This window comes from Myodes glareolus, chromosome 4 (assembly GCF_982192425.1).
Source record: "Myodes glareolus chromosome 4, mMyoGla1.1, whole genome shotgun sequence".
NCBI classification, from domain to species: domain Eukaryota; kingdom Metazoa; phylum Chordata; class Mammalia; order Rodentia; family Cricetidae; genus Myodes; species Myodes glareolus.
This window is the reverse complement of record NC_142029.1, coordinates 55,176,751-55,200,764: the sequence shown is the minus strand read 5'-3', so window position 1 is coordinate 55,200,764 and position 24,014 is coordinate 55,176,751. Positions and strand designations below refer to the sequence as shown.

At 39.3% G+C, this 24,014-nt stretch overlaps 1 protein-coding gene and 1 pseudogene across 2 annotated transcripts in view; one reads left to right on the top strand and one right to left on the bottom strand.

The window, feature by feature from the left end:
- Rasa2 (RAS p21 protein activator 2) overlaps positions 1-24,014 on the top strand; it is a 112,222-nt gene that overhangs the window by 72,287 nt on the left and 15,921 nt on the right. For both annotated transcript variants that reach the window (XM_085689585.2, XM_085689586.2), the window contains exons 16-19: positions 3,755-3,838; positions 14,514-14,591; positions 19,282-19,355; positions 20,077-20,183. In XM_085689585.2, the coding sequence (XP_085545711.1) occupies positions 3,755-3,838; positions 14,514-14,591; positions 19,282-19,355; positions 20,077-20,183 (343 nt within the window). The remainder of the gene's footprint in view (positions 1-3,754; positions 3,839-14,513; positions 14,592-19,281; positions 19,356-20,076; positions 20,184-24,014) is intronic.
- Positions 17,482-17,543, bottom strand: LOC125412058 (U6 spliceosomal RNA; annotated as a pseudogene).

The window sequence follows — 24,014 nt, the reverse complement described above, 5'->3', positions numbered from 1 at the left end:
AAAAAGTAGGAATAGATAATACTATACAAGCTGAGAATACAGAATAATCTCAGAAAACTGGGAGTAATGATGATATTGTCATGTATTGAAAGTTACAAATTCATTCAGGAGCAGAGCTGATCAGTTGTTACTAAGTTTTACATTTAGAAATTCTTTAAATTTTGAGAAACTAACTATAGAAACTAGTTTAGAGTAGACAAGAAAGAGTAGATTAAATAACAGGAAGCTAAATAATAACAAGGACACTGGATATGAGCTGTTCTTGCTAAAAGACAGATTCAAGGAGGTATGCATGTGCACATGCATGTGTAAACAAGTAACTGTTTTTGAAAACACTAGTTTCAAGATATGGAGGAGCTGGAGAGATGACTTAGAAGTTAAGAAGGCATACTGCTCTTGCAGAGAATACAAATTTAGTTCCCAGCCCCATGTTAGGCAGCTCATAGCCACCCATAACTCCAGCTCTAAGGGATCTAAACCTTCTGAATTCTCTGCACCTTCACGTTTGTGTGCACATGCCCACACACAGATACACATATGCACGTAAAAAAAAATACATTTTCTGTCTTAGGATTGTTATTGCTGTGAAGAGACAACATGACCATGGCAACTCTTAAAAAGTAAACCATTTAATTGGAGTAGTTTATGATGGGGAGCTTGACAGCATGCAGGCAGATGTAGTGCTAGAGCTGAGAATTTTACATCTTGACTCAGAGGCAACAGGAAGTCAACTGACTGTCACACTGAGGGAAGCTTGAACAAGAAGGACCTCAAAGCCCGCCCCCACAGTGACAAGCTTCCTCCAAAAAGGGTACACCTCCTAATAATGCCCCTCCCTTTGGGGGCCATTTTCTTTCAAACTACCACAATCTTTAAAAAAATTTATAAAATTTTAAAATATAAATACTGAGATAGACTAAGGACTGAGACTATATAGCTCAGTGGTAAGGCATTTACCAAACCTTTATGAGACCCTACATCCAATGTCTAGTGCCTCCAGAAGAATGAAAGAAAGGAAACCTTTACTTGAATTGCCTTGGCAATTATTTTTTTTCTTTTAAAATTACAGATTATATGAACACTGACCTGGTAAACCACTGTTGAAGTTTCATAAAGGAAAAAATGAACTATTTTCATTATACATATCTCTTATTCTCTCCTTGATAACCCCTTTTAAGACCCTCCCAAGACCTTCTTTAACCTGTTAATTTTATTTTATGCCCCTTATATATATCTGTAATATCCTGTGCACTCTGTCATGGCACTTTTATATTCTGTTCTAATAATATCTGTGCATAACCTTTGCACGTAGACTGCCAGTACCTCAGGGGCAATGTGGGACCTTTTCCATATATGTGTACCCAAAGCTTCCGGCAGTTTCTAGGACAGTCACAAGCTCAGTGAGTGTTTAATTAATGAAGATGGTAGTTCAGAGAAGAAGCTCATCAAGTTGAGTCTTTTTTTAAACAGGATTCATGATTTAAATACGGAGGCTGGGGGGGGAGGGGATGTTTTGCTGCCTCCAGATCAGACTTCCATAGGATTCAGAAGAACATCTTTAGAAAAGGTAATGAGTACAGAACCGCTGCTCTTTTAAAATGTTATAGCAATATTTTATAGACCAAATACAGTCAGATGGTACCAGTTCCGTAAGTTGACATAAGAGGAAAAAAAGAGATGCATGCTAAGTTATTTTGAATTGAAAAATTCAACATTTAGTTGAATTTAGGAAATGTTACATAGTGTGTACTGGATGTTAGGTGCTGAGACCCTAGGTATCGTATACAGTGATGGAGAATGTTGTCGCAGTCTCTGTGTAACCAGTACCAGGAGCTCAGAGCAGCTGAGCGACATGATTGTAGAATAGTAGCCATGGCTATGTGGGTCTAAAGCTTGTGGTGGTCTGGAATTCAATAAAGTGTGCATTATTTCCTTTTGATAGTTCAAGAAAAAATGACCTATAAAACTGAATTTAAAAGCCAAATTTAAGCTGGGTGGTGGTGGTGCACGCCTTTAATCCCAGCTCTTAGGAGGCAGATGAGTTAGAGGCCAGCCTGGTGTACTCAGAAAAACCCTGTTTCAAAACACCAAAAAAAAAAAAAAAAATTGAACAGTCAATTCTTGTAAAATTCATTTCAAATTTAATTTTACCGTAACTTTTAAATAGCCAGGCAGTGGTGGCACACGCCTTTAATCCCAGCACTCAAGAGGCAGAGGCAGGCGAATCTCTGTGAGTTCGAGGCCAGCCTGGTCTACAAGAGCTAGTTCTTGGACAGCTAGGACTGTTAAACAGAGAAACCCTGTCTCGGGGAAAAAAAAAAAAAACCACAAAACTTTTAAAGAATGTTATGTAGTAGGAGCGTCTTACAGATAGAATGGAATTTTGGATGCTCCATCTAAAATATTTTCTGGATAGCTATACTTTGTAACTTTTTCCAAACATATTATATTGATCATATACCAGATATTTATTACTTCTTCAGATTTCTTCATGTCTTGGTTGTTTCTTCCCCACAATGTTGATTGCCTATTTTCAATGTTGGGTGGGATCCTGGTAACTAGAACAGTCTATCTCCTTACCTTAACTTTCCTACAACAGTCTATCTCCTTACCTTAACTTTCCTACAACAGTCTATCTCCTTACCTTAACTTTCCTAGTTATGTTTCTTTGATAATATAGTTTACTGTGGTAGGATAGTTGGTTATACAGAAATGGAGATTAGTAAGAGTCTATCGGGCTGTACACATGAGAGCAGATCAAGTCACTAAATTAAATGTAAATTATACCTCAGTTTAAAAGGAAACGATCATAGGGCAGTGGTGGCACACACCTTTAATCCCAGCACCTGAGAGGCAAGCAGACCTCTGAGGCTAGCCTGGTCTACAGAGCTACACAGAACTTTGTGTAGCTTTCTTTAAAAACCAAAAAAGAAAAAGAAAGGAAAAAAAAAAAGAGATCAAGAATTCGTGGGAGAACTCTGTTCTTGTTTGTTTACTTCTGTCAGGTAGATAGACCTGAATGGTCACGTGAAACCCAAACAGTTACCCTGTGGTAAAATCCTATGTCAGCCTAGGATGGATTTGGATTCTCCCTCCACCCCCAGTAGTGGAAACAGTTGATGGCAAAGGCCATTTATGTCGTTCAGATATGCTTAGCAGTAGATTGTGCACAGAAAGTTGGAAACACCTATTTTAAGTTATATGGTAGAAAAAGTAAATAACGTTGATCTTCCAAAAATGAATAAAAATTATAGTGTGATCCAGTCTTATAGACCATATAAAAACCTTTAGATGCAGTTGATTAAATTGTGTCTTTCAAAGGGAACAAGTCAAGTCATTAAATCTTTAATTTGTCTTTATTGTTTTAATGGTACTGAAGATGGAATCTAAGGCCTCTCTCACTGAGCTGTACCCCCAGCCCTCGTTTTACTTTTTGAGACAAGGCGATCACATTAAGTTGCTTAGACTGAACTTCTCTTCGCTTTGTAGCTTAAACAGGCCTGGAGTTCGTGATCTTCCTGTCTGAGCCTCCCAAATAGTTGGGATCACAGACTTCCACCACCATCTTCTGTAGTCTCCTAACCCTACGTTCAGTAAGCTATCCTAGGTTTGGCCTCATTTGAACCTCATTCATTATCCAGGTTTGAATTTTTTAACTACTATTTTAGAGCCATATAGTCCATTTACTTCATTCTGCTTTTTATATAAATTCTACTTCTTGAAAAAGTAACAAGAATTTTGGTCATTTTTCTAGGATACACAGACAATTAGAACGTTAACTCTCATCTCAAAAACCATACAGACTTTGGGAAACTGGGAAACTCTATCCAGAAGAAAGGTGAGTCTATAATATTTTTCCTTCTTTCATATTTAATAAATTTTATTATACTATAAGATTCCTTCACTTACCTCCTTCCATATTTAAGATTAAACTGAAGAGAATACATATTCAGATGCAGAAACTGTTAGTGAGTGTTCTGTGTATTAGAGGAGATGGTGGTACTTAACCTGATGTGTACAAGATAGGGAGAGAACACTTAGGAAGAAAAGGCACAGGCAGTGTTGAGTTACCTGATGGTCCATGCCATAGTCACCTGACAGCTTTGAAAGAAGACTTCAGCTCCAAGCTGAATAACTAATGGAAGTATGTGATTAGCTTGATCCTTCGCTTCAAAATATAGTCCTGTCATTGCCTGGTGCTGCTTCAGGGCTTTATGAACATCTCCCCTCATGAAGCTTTTTAACTCAAGGAATGTTGATGCAGCCTTAGTATACAGATACATAAAATTAATACAGCAAATCAAACATTTACTGATAATAACTTATTTTAGCATTTTGAAATGCCCAGCATCCAGTGCTGAGGAGAATATTTCTGTCATTTGCTTCTAAAACTGCTATCCTGAGTTTTTACTTAGTTTGAGATCCACAAGAAAAAAGGCCAAACAGTGAGTACCATGTGTTCATGGCTGTGTCAGGAGCTTTGAGGGACCTTCGTTGCTCCTGTCCCTTTTTCATCAAGAGTATTCAGCAAAGAGGAGATAAAAGCCATGGTCTGATTGATAAGAGTGACTGTGGTCACTGGCTCTACAAAAGAATAGTCTTTGCTGACACCCAGCACCTGGCCCAGCATGAGGTGCCTTTGGTTTTCAGCAGCTGGAAACAATAGAATTGAATCAAGCCTGGTCACATTCAGGGAGGGGCTGAACATAATGCACCCCATGCAGTGTGGGGAAGGCTAAAGACTTGACCTGGAACTTTCTGAGTTCATTGACTTACTGGTGGGGGGTGGGGGTAGAGGTCTGTCCCTTGGTGGAGAATACTCTGCAAGTACAGCTTCCTTCTCCAGGAAGTTTACTGCTGGAGACTACAGAGGCTTTCATGGAGACTAGCTAACCCCTTCCTTTTGTGCCACACATAATGAAGGCTAGACTTAGTTTACTGGTTAGTTAGTAGGTGGGAAGTTGTATTTGGAAGTTTCTAGTTTTAGATGAAGGTCAGTCACTCCTAAACACTAGTACTTGGGATCAGAAGAAGGTTTTACCATTTTCAGAAGTCTGAGGCACTAGAGTTCTTGACATGGCCATGCTCTTGTCAGTAGTACACATTCACACAGTTTCATCTCTCCACAGTACAGTATGTTTAAGTTCCAGGTTATGTAGGGAAACCGACTGGAGTCATTTGTGATACACATATCTGGGCCCATTCCTGTTTGGCTGGTGACATGGGAGCAGCCCCTGAGACCCAAGCCTCACTCCTACATTAGTGCCTTCCCTTTTCTCTGTCCCTCATCTCTGAGGGTTTTGTTTTTCCCTGCCTGCTTTCTTCCTTTCCCATGAAACTGGACATTGAAGGACTGGGCTATAGCTCAGTGGTAGAACCCTTACTTACCTCTTCTACGTCAGACCTTAGGTTCAATCCCCACAATGTTTTGCAGTAATCAGAGGGCCAAGAATTGCCACAAAGATCACACCAAACAGCAGACCTCACAGGAGAGAAAGAGAGCAGGCCATGTAGTACAGCCTAGGACTGGGGGGCAGGAGATATAAACATATAGCGGTGCTGTGGAAATTGATATGCCGCCTTGGCCTTTAGTGATGATGTAGTGTTGGCACTGAGTCATTAAAGGCAGGGAGGACAGGTAACGTTAAATGTGAACTCCACACTTGAGTCTTTAAAGGGTTTCTAAGTGTACAGTGTAATAGTGTTTTACCACCAACTGCCTTTGTTCCTAGTTACTATAACAAGAATTTGATGATAGAAGTTAATAATTTTGTTTAGCCAAACCATTAATTTTATTTGCTTTTGTTTTATGTAATCAAGTAAAATTCAAATGACATGCAGGGGTAAGAAATAATGCATGGTTATTTGGACCAGAGGAAAATGCCGTAGGAGACCAACAAATGTTTTTAGTTGAGGCTAGTCTGAAAACTCTTATTAGAGCAATATATTCATTTCTCAGATTCATTTTTTAATTTCTGATATGCATATTTGGGTATTTTTTAATGTGATACGCTTTTTTTCTTCAGCTTTACTTAGTTGAGAATCTAGGACTAGCTAAAACAGCACCTACATTATTTTTACAGAGTGGGTTGAAGCGTTTCCATTCTAGTCAGAATAGTCAGCACTTTTAAAACATTTGAATTCAGAGATTGCACTTCTTTCAGGCTGTTATCAATTGGGTATTGTATAGTTTTTATAATTTTGATTGAAACCCTTTAACAACCCTTTGTAAATTTTAACTCACTTTAGTTGATTTTTCAGTACTGTTTACATAGCAATTGATTTTTATGAATATTGTAGAAGAAATGTGCTGTATTTTGATAAAATTCACTTGTTTGTGTTGTAATCTCTAAAACAAAGAATTACAAACAGCGTCTTTAATATATAAAAAAAGGCAGGAGGAGCTTGGTTCTGGAATGTGGGTAGTTCCTACCATTTCTCCCTTTTGTTTGTTCTATAAGACAAATAGGAAGGGAGGCTGGTGAGGTGGGAGTGAGGCCAGGCTCTTCAGACTGCTTCCTGTTCTCTGCGTGCTTGACAGCTTTGGGAACTTAAGAAGGCTAGAATGCGAGAAACACGTTGTTTCACTGGCTGTCCAGTCTCTGCAGGGCCGTCTGGGGCTGGGACCTGCACGCTGCATTGGAGCAATTTATAGTCTTTAAGCGATTGGAAGCCTGCCGAAACAGGTATATTAGGGACAGAAGGTAAAATTAAGGAGTTTAGGGGAAAAAAAATTTTTTAGATTTACATTTGAAGCTTTTAGGCCCATGGAAAGTGTGGGAGATCTCACCCTCAAGAATAAGCAGAATAGGCAGGAGGGGAAACAGGCAGTTTTGATTGGTAGTACTTATCTGGAGTCCAGTGGATTCAAGTCAATTCCCTGAAGTTTACAAGAATTTTTTTTTTTTTTTTGGTTTTTTCAAGACAGGGTTTTTCTGTGTAACAGCCCTGACTGTACTAGAACTCGTTCTGTAGACCAGGCTAGCCTCGAACTTTCAGAGATCCTCCTGCCTCTGCCTCGCGAGTGCTGGGATTAAAGGCGTGCACTACCACTGCCCAGCATACAAGAACTTTTTAAAATCTTATATAAAAAGAAAAGTTAGCTATGTTGCATTACCACTTAAAATGTACTGAAATCTACATTGTAGGAATGGTGGTAGACTCATGCTTTGAGTCATGGTAGAATCTTGGGAACCCAAGGATGATTCTAGGTTGAAAGGATTAACAGTTTCCAGAGGGCTGGATATATAGATTGGACAGAGATGCTTTTAGCACAGTGAGAAACACTTTTACATCTATAATTAGAAAACAACCAAAACAAGTTTAAAAACTTGAGCTTGAGCTTGTAACTGTGATAATAGTAGTCAGTGCTAACCAGAGCTAACAGTAGCTTATCAGAACTCCAGTGGTTAATGTTAAAACTCTGAATTTTTAAAGTCTTAATATAACAGTAGCATATAGAGGGAAATAAATCTGAAACATTTTTCATTTTTACATAAACCGTAAATCACTTTTTTATACAAATTGCATTTCCACACCCTAAGCACTTTCTTATGCCTTTATAACTTGCATTTACATATCTTAAAAACATGTTTTAGACCTTTACAGCTTAAGCTTTCATGTCCTCAGGCCTTACATAAGCTTTGCACCTTTTTCTATCCAGTCATTTCCCATGAACAGTCATTGTAAAGCAAGGTTCTTTAAATAAAGGAATAGTAAGAAGTTACATTGAATCTGTTCTGTGAGTCTGGTTGTAAGGTCAACTGTGTCTAGACCTCCTAGACCTCCTAATAGATCTAGGAAAGTGAGGCCTGAAGCTTGATTTTTGCATATGAAGAGAACTGAGAAGGCAGCTGAAGCCTTGGTTGCTGCTGTTAACATCAGCGATGTGAGAAGGATAACTTCCACCAGAGTAAGCAGGAAGTATAATCAGTTCCCAGATTTTTTAAAAATGGCAGTCTTGCTGCCTGGACAGTCACCTAGGCTCCTCCGTGGTAGTCTTGAGTCCACTGGGGCAGAGGTCCCAGGGCAGTGTTGGTCTTAGGCTTCCAGGCTCAGAAGACCCAACAGATTTTCCTGTGGAAGAGGAGTTTGGGGGACTGACTGGTCTGGTTTATCCAGGCAAAGCAGGGCAGCCAACTCTCCAGTGTCCTGCTTGTTCATAGTTCGAATGGGGGAGGTCTGGCAGCAGGCAAGGTGAAGGATAGTTTTTCACTCAGAGGTCAGTTTTGCCACAGTTAAAACAAGCTCCAGGTGGTCTGCTGTGCCCCATCATCTTTGGAGATCTTAGGGCTGCTGCCAGGAACTGGCACTTCTCTTTATCACTGGAAGCTTTTGCTATCATTTTCTGCTCCTCCCTTCCATTAAATACCTTAAATGTCATATTCAGTAGATCTCTGAAAAGTTTTGAGGACCATTATCTGTTAAATATATCTAAACTAAATAAATTTGCTTGTTTTTAGTTACTAGTTTTAGGCTTAACTTTGAAAACATATACAGGAGACTAAAGTTCATTCCTGTAATTAATTGCATTAGTACTTAGCATGACTGTAAGTGTAGTTTTGAACACATTAAAGAATTTGATCATTTTTAAGGTAACTGACTGTTAATTTGCATGTCTTGGTTATCTTTAACAGTTTACAATAAGTCAGTATCTTTTATAAGATTAGGATTTTTTACAGCCTTTCCCTGTTAAGTTTGAGCCTTAAAATTTGAGTTGAAATTTTAATTGAAGATCCTTTAGCATCAAAATAAACAATAAATGCAGTAAACTTTCCTTTTAAAGTACACCATTATAGAGTATTACAGTTTCTTGTAAAATAGCTACAGTTTTACAAAGTGAGCAAAGACAAAGAAGCTAGACAAATACTACTCTGAACCTGACTAATGTGTTCGGTTAGAACCTCCCGCTCACTCTTGTGTGATCTGAGAAGCCCCACCTCTCTGTCTTGGTCTCTGTCTCGGTCTCTCTCTCTCAACTCTAACCTCTCAGAGAATCACCAACAAATAAAAGGCATCAAAAAGCCCAATTCTTGGTGACTGTGGCAGCTCCTCCCCTGAAGTTGCTAGCAGCCCACGTCCCACCTAAATCATTGAGTCATTGACCATACTTGGACACAAACCCATAATGTGGTAGGCATGTCATCACTCCTTGCCTAGAGCTATATAACCTCCCTGCTTTAGTTCGGTCATGATTTCTCCTGCCTTCATCTCTGGGACTGGAGAACTCACCAGGGAGTTGTTTTGCTCAAATAAACCTGTTCTTTTACTTTTTTAGTTCAGCTTGATCTAGCGTACTGTGTTGGTAGAGAAACCTATTATTAGGGTATAGAAAACCTATAATCTTAGGAATTTATAAATCTTATTAATTAAATTTGCCTTTTTCATCAGACATGTTGCTTATCTAAATTTTCTAGAATCTTGGTATTGAACAGTTAGCCAAGACATAAATAGTTAGAATACATCTTAAATCAGCTTTTGTTAACCTGAGTAGACCTTTATAATTTTAAAATTTTATTATTTTATACAGTATATTCTAAACCAGAGTTGAATCACATATATAGAATGTTTTATAAAATCGAACCTTAAATTTTTATCATTTTGTAAAAATCCATACCAATCCCAAAATATTTTGGAGACTTGTTACTTCCTCAGTCTAAAACAGAGATACAATGATAAGCAAAGTGTGGGAGTCCAAGAAAACACTGAAGGAAGACCCCAGACTCAAATTGTATGCAAGAGCAAAAAGCGTCTATTTACCATCATTTGTGGGGACATCCACCCGTGTAAATGGTGGTGACCCTGAGAGTCCTGAGAGGAGCATACAGGCTCCTTTTAACCTCAGTTAGGGGAATTTTGGAAACAGGTCATCTCAAACATAGCTGGTTAAGCAGGCAGCAGTTATATTAGTACATTTTTGATAAGCTGAGTTTCTAGGTTTTTTTCTTTGAACATATTTGGGCAAGTCTGAGCTCATTTCAGGGTATTACGGGAACTGTCCTTTTTTTGGTCACTGTCTTGTAATACTGTGGGGCTGATTCATGTGTTCTCACTCTTGTTCCTGCTGTCTGGGTGTTGATTGATTAATAACCCTTTGTTTAAGAAACTGAAACTTGTCTGCTCTTAAAACAAAAAACTGAAACCTAGATCTGGTTGTAAATGGGGGAAAATTAGACCTCTCAAGAGAGCTCAGTAATACTGGGAAATTTTACAGTTGTTGGTTCTGTGGTCATCTTAAGATGGTGGTAAAGTCACATGGCATGTACTCTTTAACCTTAGTGAAAATGGCTGCCAGCCATGTGACTGCTTATATCTTGATGAGGTCATAGCCAAGATCATCGTTGCTGTTTAAAAACATGTTTTTCTAGTAGGAAACTCATTTTTTTAAATAAGAGTTGAATTTGAGTTGCATACACGTATAGTATTTTATGTAAGTTACATACACACATACACATATCCAAAATAAGAGTTAAATAATGTAAAATATGCTTCAGCAATTAAGATTACGTGTGCAAAGAGTTATAAGTTTAAAGCCATATTTTGTTACAGATCTTATTAAACTGTATCCAATGAACTTACAAATTTTGATAGAGTTTACAGCATAGTCTTAAGAGATTTTTTTTTAGAGCAGAGCACAGAGAAATCATAGAGATAAAAGAGTTTTAAGAGTGAAAAGTAGAGAAAGTATAGAGTGGAACGAGCTTAGATATGAGATATTTGGGGGCCATTTGTTTGTGCAATAGCAGTTGTTACTATTTGTGAGAATTTAGAAATCAAGTGCACTGATTTTTTTGGTCACTAAACTGTTCTGAGGCCAAACTGTTTCAAGGAGAAAGGATTGCAAAAGAAATTCTCTGAAGGGAATTTCTATACGCTCTGTGGGGGAATTTCTATACGCTCTGTGAGGGAATTTCTATATGCTCTGTGGGGGAATTTCTATACGCTCTGTGGGGGAATTTCTGTACGCTCTGTGGGGGAATTTCTGTACGCTCTGTGGGGGAATTTCTGTACGCTCTGTGGGGGAATTTCTATACGCTCTGTGAGGGAATTTCTATACGCTCTGTGAGGGAATTTCTGTACGCTCTGTGGGGGAATTTCTATACGCTCTGTGGGGGAATTTCTATACGCTCTGTGGGGGAATTTCTATACGCTCTGTGGGGGAATTTCTATACGCTCTGTGGGGGAGTTGAGGGAGCAGAAGCTGCACAGGACCACAGGTGGAAGCTGAGAGATGGAGAGAGCAGGGGAAGGGGAACCTGTAAGTGTCTTTGGTAGAGAGACCCAGAGGATGTAGTAGCTCAGAGCCAAGAGAGACAAGTAGAAAGTCATAGCAGGCTCTAGGAGCCAGTGACACTTATGACATAGACAAGGAAAGGAATAGTTAAGGGACACGGAGGGATAAGTAGAAGCTCCACCCAGGTGTAGAGAAGCTGCAGGACTTCCAGGGGGAGCTGAGAGACAGGGGGACAATGTTGCAGGAGGCTGCAGGACTTAGCAGGAAGCTCCTAGTGGGAAACAAGGAAACTCACAATGTGCAGTCCCAGAAAAGCACAAAGTGATAGATCAGGTAGCAGGAGAAGGTGTCTACATGGGTGTAGCAGGCCAGAGGCATAGCAGGCAGGCTACAGGTGCCAGGGAGATAGATATGTGGGTGCCCATGTGGAGGGCATAGCAGTCCAGAGCCCAGAGAGACAAGAAACAAATGGTTAGAAAGCAGGTAAAGGAAAGCAACAGCTAAGGAATCAGACTCTAGGATTTGGAATCAAATTCTGTGGGTGGCAGAAGCCAGCAGAAACAAGTGATCCTTACATACCTTGGTAGAGGACTCTACAGGGGGACGCAGAGAGACCAGCAGCAAGCAAGGAGCATGTGCATGCTGGGGCTGGCCTACTCCTTTGCTTTCTGCTCCTCCTGCTAGGTCGGGCTCAGACTGTACTCTGCAACAAACTTATGGATCCATCAGTGGTAACTTAAAGATAGGACATTTACACAGTGTGGGGGTTGGGGGAAAACCAGACAAAAACAAACCAGGCTTAGAGCTAAGAAATAGGGAATAGGGAACCTCTTCCTTCACACTGCCTCAATCACTTGCAGTATTTGTAAAGGTCCAGATTAATATTGAAATCTAGACCTCTAGACCTAAATGTGTGCTGCTAATCAGCCACATTTGGATTGGTTATATAAGGGATATTGAGGCCAGATTTGATTACAAAAGCAAATAAATTTGGGGCCTTTCTGGTGGATGCCAGGTGGAGAGGCTGAGGATTTTCTAAGAGGCTTCCCAAGAGGGAGACAAAAGGTAAGGATTATGACATTCCCATTGGTGAGGAAGACACAAGCCATTCTCTCAGTGGGTCATCACCGCACTCAACAGATCAGGGCCAAGAGACTCAGTTCCTGATACTGGGGCTTTCGTATGAAGCTAAAAGGTGAAAATCAAGCTCAGAAACAAAGCCTCACCCAAATGAAAGGGTCTAGAGCAGGGTGGGTACCTCCACCTCCAAGAGTACCAGAGACTCAAGGAAGCAGTTACACCAACCACCGACCAAGAGGGATCACTTACCAATTGTGGGTGATAGACAGAAGGCCGGGGAGTCTGTTGCAGGTGGACAGAAGATAAGGGATAGAGTTCCTAGTGAAGCCCAGATCCCAAAGGGGAATGCAGGCACCAGAATATCCTGTTGGCACCAGTGTAAGTATTTTTTGGTATCAGAGGGCCATGGTATCAAAGATCACACCACACACAGACCTCATGCAAGAGATTTACTTGTTTTGTTGTAAATTTGGGTGATTTCTAGCATGGTATCAAATCAGGGATAAGAAAGAGGAGGAGAGAACACAGGCCATGATAGCACGAGCTTTCCTGCGGAGGGGATGTATGGAGCGTGTGCATAGTGGTGATACAGAACCTGTGTTGACCTTTAGTGATGTGTCATATTGGCCTTTAATGATGTTGTGGTGTTGGTGCCGAGTTATTTATTGAAGGCTGGAGGAACGTGATTCTGGAATGTGGGCCATTTTTAACAACTGCTAGTTTTTAAACAAAAAAGAAACTAGAAATTGGGCTGCATAGTTTCCATCTGCCCATCCAGATCTCCATCCCTACTTTGTTCTGCTCTGTGCCTTAAGAGAGCCTATTATCTCTGGCTTCCAGGTAAGTTTGCTCAGTGGAGGCACAGTGGAGGAAGTAGAAGAAGAGTGAGGCCAGAGAGTTTGTTTCTTAGTCTCCCTTGTCAGCTTGCTATGTGTGGGCTGTTCTGTCACTAAAGGTAACTCTTGTCAGGCGACACCAGGTGGATTCCCATTTCTTACTTGTCTCTTTAGGCTTGTGAGTAATGATGTCTCTTTACCTTGTTGTATGGTAATTAAACCTTGTTCACTCATTTGTAAGTACATTTTCAAAATCTGTATCAAATTTTTCTTTTTTGTCATATAATAATAATGCAGATTTATATATGTAGTGTTTTGGTACATATTTACATTATATATTAGTCAAAAATATTTTAGGCCAATTCTTTGTATTTTTAATACCATTTATTAATTACAGAAAACAAATTTGCATACTAATAAGATGGATATTCTTGTTTATGTTTTCATAAATATTAGTTAAATATTTGATACTATAGGATATAGTTTTTCGAAGTTGATTACATTTTGATTTTATAATCAGTTTGCATAAACACATGGAACAGAAGTATATTGCAGGGGGCTGGAGAGATGGCTCAGCAGTTAAGAGCACTGGCTGCTCTTCCAGAGACACTGAGTTTAATTATCAGCAACCACATGGTGGCTCACAACCACCTGTTGTGGGATCTGGTGCCCTCTTCTGGCGTAAAGTCCTTCATGCAGTTAGAGCTCTCATGCAGTTTTTTAAAAAGTATATCACATAAACATGGCAGAAGTATATTTAAGACCATTTTAAAAATTGTTGGAAACTCTGTCCTAAACTCATACCAGATTTACTTAATGTTTTCTAGGGTTTTGTTTTGGGATTTGATAGTTTGTTTAGTGAAACAGATAACTTAAGTCAGCTACTTAAGCAGTTAATCAAACATTGTTATAAAGCCCAAAGCTACTATTGTGATACATGCTGACTAATGACATGGGGAAATACAGGAAGTCTTTGTTTTCTGTAATTAAACCGTTAGGTTTCTGTTAGAGCAAAAGCCTTCATGTCTAGAAAATAGCCCAGTTCCTAAATACAGTAGCTCAGATGTGTGCTGAGGTCTTCCAGACAGCAGTGGCTGGTGATGTGTGATGTGCTAGCATCCATAGTATAAGACATGAGTGTGGTGTGAGCATAGGTGAAGCTCTAATGTTGGGGTACCATGCAGCATAGGTGACACTGCCAAAAATACCTCAGAATCATGACGTTTGATTTTGAATTAGTTCTTATTGCTGTGCTTTCAGAAACCTCCTGGACTCGTATTTCAGGACCCCATGTGGAGTCAGAACTTAGAGTGTAAGAAGCTGTGCGTATTTAACATATACAAATCCTGTGTTTGTTTTTTCAGTCTCGTTCCAAAAAGTCAGTTATGTGTGAATTTCTCAAAATGTTTCAAGAGGAAAGATATTTTACAGACGTGAAAAAGGTATGTTTTGTTTTGGAAATAGGACACTTGTCTGTCATCTAGCATAAGGAATTAACATCTCATTCTTACTAGGAGTTAATCTCCAGTTTAAAATAAAATAAATGTTTAAACTGTCAATCCAGGAGTCTAAGGCTGTGAGATAAGCAAGTCTTAACAATAACTGCTCTTGCCCTTCTTGTCTTAACTCTACAAATACATATTTCTAGGGCTAGGTTTCTCAACTGCAACACTATTAACATTAGGGGCTGGGTAGTTTTTTGATTTTAAGAGCTAGCCTTTACATTGTAGGATATTTAACAACATCCCTGAATTAAATGCCAGTAGCATGTTCCCAATTTTGATAACCAGCTATCCCCAGAGGATAGAATTGTCTTTTGTTAAGACCCTTTGGTCTAATAGCACTCATGTCGTAGAATGGGTACTTCGTAAGACAACATAGGCCAGCAAGGAAGCTCAGCAGGTAACGGCATCGCTCTTGGAGCCTGATAACCTGAGTGTGCTCTCTGGATCCACACGGTTGGGAGACGGGAACCAAGTTCCCACAAGTTGTCATCTAATTTCTGTTTGCATGTTGTGACACACAGGCACACACACATCCACACAAAATAATAAAAATGTAAAATAGTGTTTTCAATAAATTATTGAGTATGTTGGCAATTGGAGGAAAGTAACTAAAAATAAAAATTTACAACTGCCTGTAGTCTATAGCATGCTAACATAAGACCTACAACATGTAAAAAGGTATATGATTAGAAACTGAGATTATTTTTTAAGCCTTTAATTTCTTGGTCCTTAACTCCTTAGTCACCATATAAAATATAGTATTATAAATCTGGAAAACTTAGAAAGAAAAATTATTTTTAAATATATATATAAGGTAAAAGAAAGTACTGTGCTTTCATTATCATAATCCTACATTGGTGACCAAACTAGCAAGGACAGTCTTTAAAGCCTGTACAGATTCTATAGCATGAGTTAGCAGTCGATAGCCAAGAATATATTATATTAAAGTATAGATTTGGACTTTCAAAATACTTTTGCAGGGAATTCCATAAGTAAACTTTCTAGCACCAGATAGATTTTTGTTTTGTTAATTTTTTTTTTCCAAGACAGAGCCCCACTATGTAGCTCTTGCTGTCCTGTACCTTACTATGTAGACCAGGGCTGGGCTCAAACTCACAGTTATCTACCTGCCCCTAACTCCTAAGTGCTGGGGTTAAAGCTGTGCACCACTTTGCCAAGTCTAGGTTCTTCTTCTTCTTCCTTTTTTAATCTAGAATAGTGCAAAATTCACCTGAAACTTTTTAAAGCAATTGTTGAAGGCTCTTGAGAAATTTTAAACCTAACACTTTTTGGGGAACAGTAGAGTTAGACTTCAGTTAACAAGATTATGATATACTAGCTTTTGTTTTGGAGTTATTTTTTCATGTCTAATAATCTAGGCTTTGGTAACATCTGTTCTCCGCCCCCTTATATAATCAGAATGTACTAATTGATAGTACCAGTTATCAGTTGATAATACCAATGGGGCACAGATTTAAGAGGCAAAGACTTTAGTATGTTTCTAAACTGCCTCTGAGTCACCTACTCACTTTCAGATAGCTTCTTACCCTAGAATATTTACTATCTCATTTATATCTGTAGTCTGGAGGTAGCATAAGACAGTTTACCCTAAGGTCATGAGTGCGCGTGTGTGTGTGTATGTGTGTGTGTGCGCGCGCATGTATGTGCACATGTCTGTCCCCATGTCCACGTGCCTTTCTGTCTGTAGATTGGACCCAGGGCCTTCCATATCCTACATAAGAATTCTGCTTAAGATTAGACTCTATCTTCAGCCCCTGAAATTAAGACTGGATACATACAGTACTAAAGATTAGAAATGTCCGTGTAATTCAGTTTCTAGGCCATATTGGCATTTATTCTAGTGACTTTGACCACTGCAGTAAATAAATCATGTACACAGTATAGGAAAAGTAACCTGAAGAGTTCTGTATACAGGGTGACAGAACCACAACACTGAAGAATTGCAGGTGCTTTTGGGCCTGTGTAGAGTGATCCTGAGCCAACTACAGTTTCCTTCCTATCATTTTCACTGTTTTCTTACACTTCCCTTCACACATTATTTTACCCTGTACTCCTTCATGATAATGCTAAGGAATGCGATACTCCTATAAATGTTAAACTCTATTGGTGGCCCATCCACTGGAAATAAAGATGAGACAGGGCACTTCGTTCACCCACAGCACAAAAGGAATTCTGGTTTTGTTTGTTCACTTACCAAGATTTCCTTCCAACAAACTACTAGGACAAACATTCTCTTGAGAAACCTCCTGAGTGTGTGCTCTGCTGGTGAGTCACCGTGTTCTTGGGCCAGGTCGCTGTGCCTTCAGTTCTACAGTGAAGGCACTAGATCTTCAGTGTTATTCTTACGGGAATATGTGCTTGTTTTGTTTACATCCTAAAATCCTGAAGTATTAAGTTAGAAACATAGAAGGGAAGACAGCAGTGAAATCCAGATATCTGAGTTTGTAATATCTTACTGATAAGCAAATGGGTAGTTGATTTAGGAGGCAAAATTGGATTCCTCTCTAAGAACAAGAATTTTTTTTTTTTTGAGACAGGGTTTCTTTATATCGCTCTGGCTGTCTTAGAACTCACTATGTAGTGAGTGGCCTCATACTCACAGGGATCTACCAGCCTCTGCCTCCTGAGTATTGGGATTAAAGGTATAAACTACCACTACCCAGCAAAAATTACTTATCGAACTGTTAGGTTTCCTCTTTCCATGTAGAGGCAGTCGTCCACTAGTCAAATGAAGCCCTTTAACTGGTGCGAGTTACGCATTCATGAAGCTAAATGCTTTCACTGGGTGACTTCCTGTGTTAGCATTGGACAGTGCTAATCTTCTCTGTATTGTTCCAATTTTAGTATATGTGCTGCCAAAGCGAGCACAAGCAGTGGACATTGCAAATTTTCTTGAGCCACATTCTCATATTCTCATAGGAAGTTTGTAAATATCCATTTGATTTCAAGTTGTCTCATTTGTCAAGGTCGTCAGTTATAAATAGCAGCAAATGGTAGGCTTTGCTGGTTTCATAAGACCTCTACTATGTTTTCTTTGGGGTTTTATTTTATAACTCTGTTTCTTGGTCAAATCTGCTCAGTTCATAGTTTAGTGTTACCTAATGTGTCAGACAGGTTCATGGCCCTGTATGGAAAAATCTTTGGAACCAGGAATCTTCAGAATTGAGTTTTTCAGAATTTCAGACAGTAATGGGAGCCAGTTATGTGAGCCATCTCGTGTGATATATCCAGTTATGTGAGCCATCTCCTGTGTATATCCAGTTATGTGAGCCATCTCCTGTGTATATCCAGTTATGTGAGCCATCTCCTGTGTATATCCAGTTATGTGAGCCATCTCCTGTGTATATCCAGTTATGTGAGCCATCTCGTGTGTATATCCAGTTATGTGAGCCATCTCCTGTGTATATCCAGCAGCACACGCTAGTGTTTGTCACAGCACAAAGTGCTCTCAGATGAGTGCAGACCATGATAGCCATGTGCCATTTGAGGGTTGCTTCTGTGATAAAATGAGTTTCCTGCAAGTCAAAGACAAAATTTTTAAACATTAAAAATAAATTCTTTAGCCAGGCGGTGGTGGCGCACGCCTTTAATCCCAGCACTTGGGAGGTAGAGGCAGGTGGATCTTTGTGAGTTCGAGGCCAGCCTGGTCTACAAGAGCTAGTTCCAGGACAGGCTCCAAAGCTACAGCAAAACCTTGTCTCAAAAAAAAAATTCTTTATATTCAAGGCCTTATGAATACCAAAAATATGAATAATAGCTATCTGTGATGGTATATGCCTGTAATCTTAGCACTAAGGAAGCCGAGGCAAGAGGATTGCAGTGAGTTTAAGTCCAGCCTCAGAAATAGTGAGATGTTGTCTCAAAAAGAATTATAGTTAAGGATTATACATTGAGTTATTTTTATAGGGAGATCCATTCAGAATTATGAGTAAGGTAAGAATAAGTTTAGAATACCTTTTATTTGTAAATTAGAAATTTTCTATAGCAAATGTATTTTATTTTATAGATAACTGTGGAATGAGCCTCTTCAATCCAAGATGCTCTAAAATCTGAAATATTGGAATATCTAGAACTTCTTGAATGGACATGATGTCACAATGGAAAATTCCACAACCTCATGTGATAGGTCACAAAGTGCAGGTTTAGTAAAAATGCTATATAAAATTACCTTTAGGCTATGTATATGAGTCCACTCTCCAAAATATCTTACTGTGTATGTAATTATTTCAGAACCCTAAATCTAAAGCACATTGGTACTTAGCATTTTCTCAACCTGCATTATATATACTCTTTAATGATGAAGAATTTCCTAATATAGGAGCTGGAGAGATGGCTCAGAGGTTTAGAGCACTAGCTGCTCTTCCAGAGGTCCTGAGTTCAATTCCCAGCAACCACATGATGGATCACAACTATCTATAATGAGATCTGATGCCCTCTTCTGGCCTGCAGGCATACATGCAGACAGAACACTGTATAAATAATAAATAAATAAGTCCTTTAAAAAAAGAATTTCCTAATATAATCAATGATGTGTAAGATAAGACAGTTTTATATGATATCTCTTACTTACTCACATGCTGTAATACTTTCCCATCTCCCCATTTAGTTCTTGGATGAAATTTCATCTACAGAAACTAAGGAGTCCAGTGGTACGAGCGAGCCTGTGCACCTGAAAGAAGGGTAATTAATGAAATGAGAAGGAAAGTTATGTTTCACTGTAGGCAGTAAGTACAAAGATCATGGGTCTGAGAGTTAGGAAACCTGAGTTTTCATTCTGTTCCAGAACGTCTTAGGCATCTTCAGTCGGGTAAATCACCCTCCCTGCCTGTCAGCTCCATGTCATAGGGCAGCACTCACTGACTGCCGAGCCCCAGGGTCTGCAGCTAAGAGATAGCTCTGGTCAGCCTAACTTTTATTTCTAGGAGTTAATGGGATGGAAATGACTTACCTGGACCATTTTTATTCTGTATAGTAGAGTTTTAGAACTACATTGATTAGGGCTAGAGAGAAGACTCAGTCATTAAAAGAACTGACTGCTCTTGTAGAGGACCTGAGTTCAATTCCCAGCAACCACACAGCAGTTCACAACTATCTATAACTCCAGTTCCAGGGGATCAGATGCCCTCTTCTGATTTTCACAGGTATTGCACACATGTGTATAGACATCATGCATGCTAAACACCATACCTAAAAGTAAAACTAAAACAACCCTACATTAATTAAAGACTAGTCCCTCAGTGTGGCCTAAGTAAAATACACGTCATCGGTGGAAGTCACTGCTGTACATATAGTCATGCTTGACTACCGGTGTCCGCCAGTAGTTAGGGTCAGTTCTTAGTTTCAGATGAACAGTTTTAATCTCTGAGACTGATTGTTTGTTTTATGTCCGTTATGTTGGCAGTGAAATGTATAAAAGAGCTCAAGGAAGAACCCGTATTGGAAAAAAGAATTTCAAGAAACGATGGTTCTGCTTGACAAGCAGAGAGCTCACCTACCACAAACAGCCAGGTAGAGTTGGTTTATGCTTTCTTGTGGCCTTACTCTGCTGGATCTCGGCGCTGCAGTCAATCATTGCACAGTGAATGATTGAGTTTTGATGGTTGAGAGATCGGATGCTTAAAAAAAAGGAATCCCACACTAGCTCAGAACTAAGAAATAGACCAGTGTTTATAAAAAGGTAAAACTTACAAAGTCAGGATTCTCTGCTTGAATGATGGATGAAGATCAGATCCAAAGCAAACCGAATAGCAGACTGGGCCCAGGGGGAAGCAGAGAGGAAGGGGCCGGACGTGCTTCCGCATCCAGGTAAATAGTCTGTGAGGCCACGCCCCAGTAGATGGGTAGTTGCGAGCTATACACCTTCCTGCAACACCGTTTCTCACAGTGACAAAAAAAAAAACTAAACTGGAGGGGCTGGAGGTATGGCTCAGAGGTTAAGAGACTGACTGTTCTTCCAGAGGTCCTGAGCTCAATTCCCAGCACCCACATGGTGGCTCACAACTATCTATAAGATCTGATGCCCTCTTCTGGCAGGCAGGCGTAATACATGCAGGCAGAACATTGTATACATAATAAATAATTTTTAAAAAACAGTTAATTATTAAAAAACTAAACTGGAGTGCTTATTTTTATCACTTTGTGTGATATGTAATAAAACTATAACATAAAAGCCTGACATAAATCAATTTGAGAGGGCTGGAGAGATGGCACATAGATAAAGAATAATAAATCAAGGGCTGGAGAGATGGCTCAGTGGTTAAGATCACTGCCTGCTCTTCCAGTGGTCCTGAGTTAAATTCCTAGCAACCTCATGGTGGCTCACAACCATCTGGCGCCCTCTTCTGGCCTGCAGGCATACATGCAGACAGAACACTGTATACATAATAAATAAATAAAGCTTTAAAAAAATCAATTTGAGAGCAAAACAACTGGACTTGGTAAGTAAGACAGTATAGCAATAAAAGCAGAATGGTACAGGCTTAACAGTAGCTAACAACTGCAAACATTCAGCATATCAGAAGGTGTTCAGAAGGTTTTTGAAGTCCTATCAAATCTGATTGGTAAATCCTTACTAAGAGAGCTTCTATAAATGCCACAGTGATGGCATAACCACCTGACATAGGGTACTTGAAGAGAAGGTAGAGTGCATCCCTGGAGACCGCTGAGTGGTAGAATGGTGGAGGAGAGATACTTTAAAGAGATGGGATCTTGACCCAGAACTCTGGGCTTAAGCAGTTGTCTTGCATCAGCCTCCCAGATAGCACGGACTGCTGTTATCAGCTAAGAGAAACACATACACATGCATGAGCAGCTTATTCAGAATGAATGAATATACATATGTTATATATCCAAGTATATTAGTAAGAAATTTTTTAGAATGAGTTGCATTTTAGGCACCAGATAGTTTGTTACAGTATATAAATATGTAGGCTTGCCTTCTCAGTGTTCTTAAAACTGACTTCAAATGTTTCAAAATTTTATATTCTCACCTGCTGGGCATGGTGGCCCAGAGCTTTAATCCCAGCACTTGGGAGTAGAGGCGGGTGGATCTCTGTAAGTTCAAGGCCAGCCTGGTCTACAAAGTGAGTTCCAGGACAGCCAGGACTGTTACACAGAGAAACCCTATCTTGAAAAACCAAATAAATAAATAAATAAACAAACAAATGAATGAATGAATAAATATTCTCACCTATGGATAGTGTTGTTTATTATGTTTGTATTAATAATAGAATAAAGCCAGGCATGGTGGTGCACACCTTTTATCCTAGCTGAGGCAGAGTTCAAAGCCAACCTGGTCAAGGTGTAGTGAGTTCAAGTACAGCCAACGTTAAATATAGAGAGAGACTATCTCAAAACAAACAAACAAAAAACAATAGTAATAACAGTAGTGCAATTAAATAAAATATAAGGTAAATTAGTCATTTTCTGTGAATAAACAAAGCACTGTCTAGTCCAAGCTAGTATTCCAAAGTCTGCTGGTTATAACATCCTTTAAGTCAGATGATAGTCACAGTGCCTTTCTTCTGAGAATCCTGCATATAAACATATAGACATGGCGTTTGCATAGGAATTTCATGGACCTCATAGGCCTGAAGTATAGCTACAGTTGTCAGGTTTAACCTTTCTTCCCTCTGCTGATGATAAAGGGATAGATTTCATAGAATTAGACTATCGGAACAATAAGAATGAATATATGAGAGCTTCATTGCTTTTGTGTTGGCGAAAATACACAAATGAGATTGTGAGATTGCTTACCAAAACTTGCAATTTAAGCATACATACTCGTTTTAACTATTTTGATGGATTTTTCCAAAATGTATTGTGTGTTTTCCTGCCTTCTAAAAAATAATTCATTGAATGTAAGTTAACATTTTCTGGTTGACTTGGGATGTTTGTTGGTAATGTTAATTCTACATAGTGCCCTACTTACTGCGTTGTCAGAGTCTGTGAGAGTGGGTGCAGCTGTTTTCCCAGCTAAACGTCTTAGACCACTGTGCTTTTTGTGTCCATGTGTTTTCTCTGTGGTTTCTCTCACCTGTCTGGTCAGGCTGTCACCTTAAATTTCATATGCCGTCAGTTTCTTTAACGTACAGTTTTTATGTTCATGATTCTGTATATACTCTACATAAAGATCTTTCCTTCTTCGGGTCTGTGATCTGATGTCCTGTAAGTCTCAGATCACATGTCAGCTCTTCATTGAAGTCATTTTAGGTCTCTAGCCACTTAGCTGCCTATTTAATAGGAACATCCAGCACATTGGTCACTCCACGTCATCGCTGTCTTCGCCTGCTCTTTAAGATCTTAGTGGCAGCAATCATGTCACTAGCGTGAAAGCAGTTAGCAGATATTCTTCAAAGAACACCAAGTCTTACAAATACACTGTCGCCTGAATTACTTCAGTAACCACTACTCTGGATTCTGAAGCTTTAATCAAATTTACTAGTAAAATTTTTAATAAACTCAACTTTGAAATACTTATGTGAGATTTACTTAGGTAATGTATGTTCTTAGGACCTATTATCTGTAGGTACATACAGACAGTTTATACAGCTTCCATCAATATACACACTCAGTATGTTTATGAGGACTAGACTTTTGCCTGCTCATGTTTCCCGACATGAGGCTCTCCAGAGTTTTTGTTTGTTTGTTTTCTTAATAGCCAAAGAACCAAATAATTAATTCAATTATGCAAATACTTTCAGCTAAACCTATTTTACTGGGTACCCACTCTGTGCCAGAGGCACAGGACAGAACAGTAGTGAAGAAGACATACTAAAGCCCAGGCCTTTACTCACCTTACAGGTTAGTACTGATAGATGATAAGACAAATGGGGTTTTTTTTGCTTTTTTTTTAATTTATTTATTATATATATAGTGTTCTGGGCACCCGATCTCATTACAGATGGGTGTGAGCCATCATGTGGTTGCTGGGAATTGAACTCAGGACCTCCGGAACAGCAGTCAGTTCTCCTAACCTCTGAGCCATCTCTCCAGCCCAAGACAAATGTTTTTGTAATTACAATAATCCAAGGCCCAGAAGATACTGGCTTGGACCAGTTGGTAGTAATAGGGGTAGTAAAAACCAGTCTCATTCTGAATCTATTTCAAAGGTAGTACTCAGAGAATCTGTTCGGGAATTAAATTGAGGAATGGGGAAAAGACAAGCAAAGGAACATTTTGAGGATTTGGGCAAAAGCAACTAAAGAGATGAAATTGCCTTTTTATAAATACACACTTGAGAACTAAGAATGTAGTTCAGTGGGTAGATTGCTCAAGCTAACACAAAGCCCTGATTTCATCACCAGCAGGACAGTAACTTGGAGAGGCAATCCACATCTT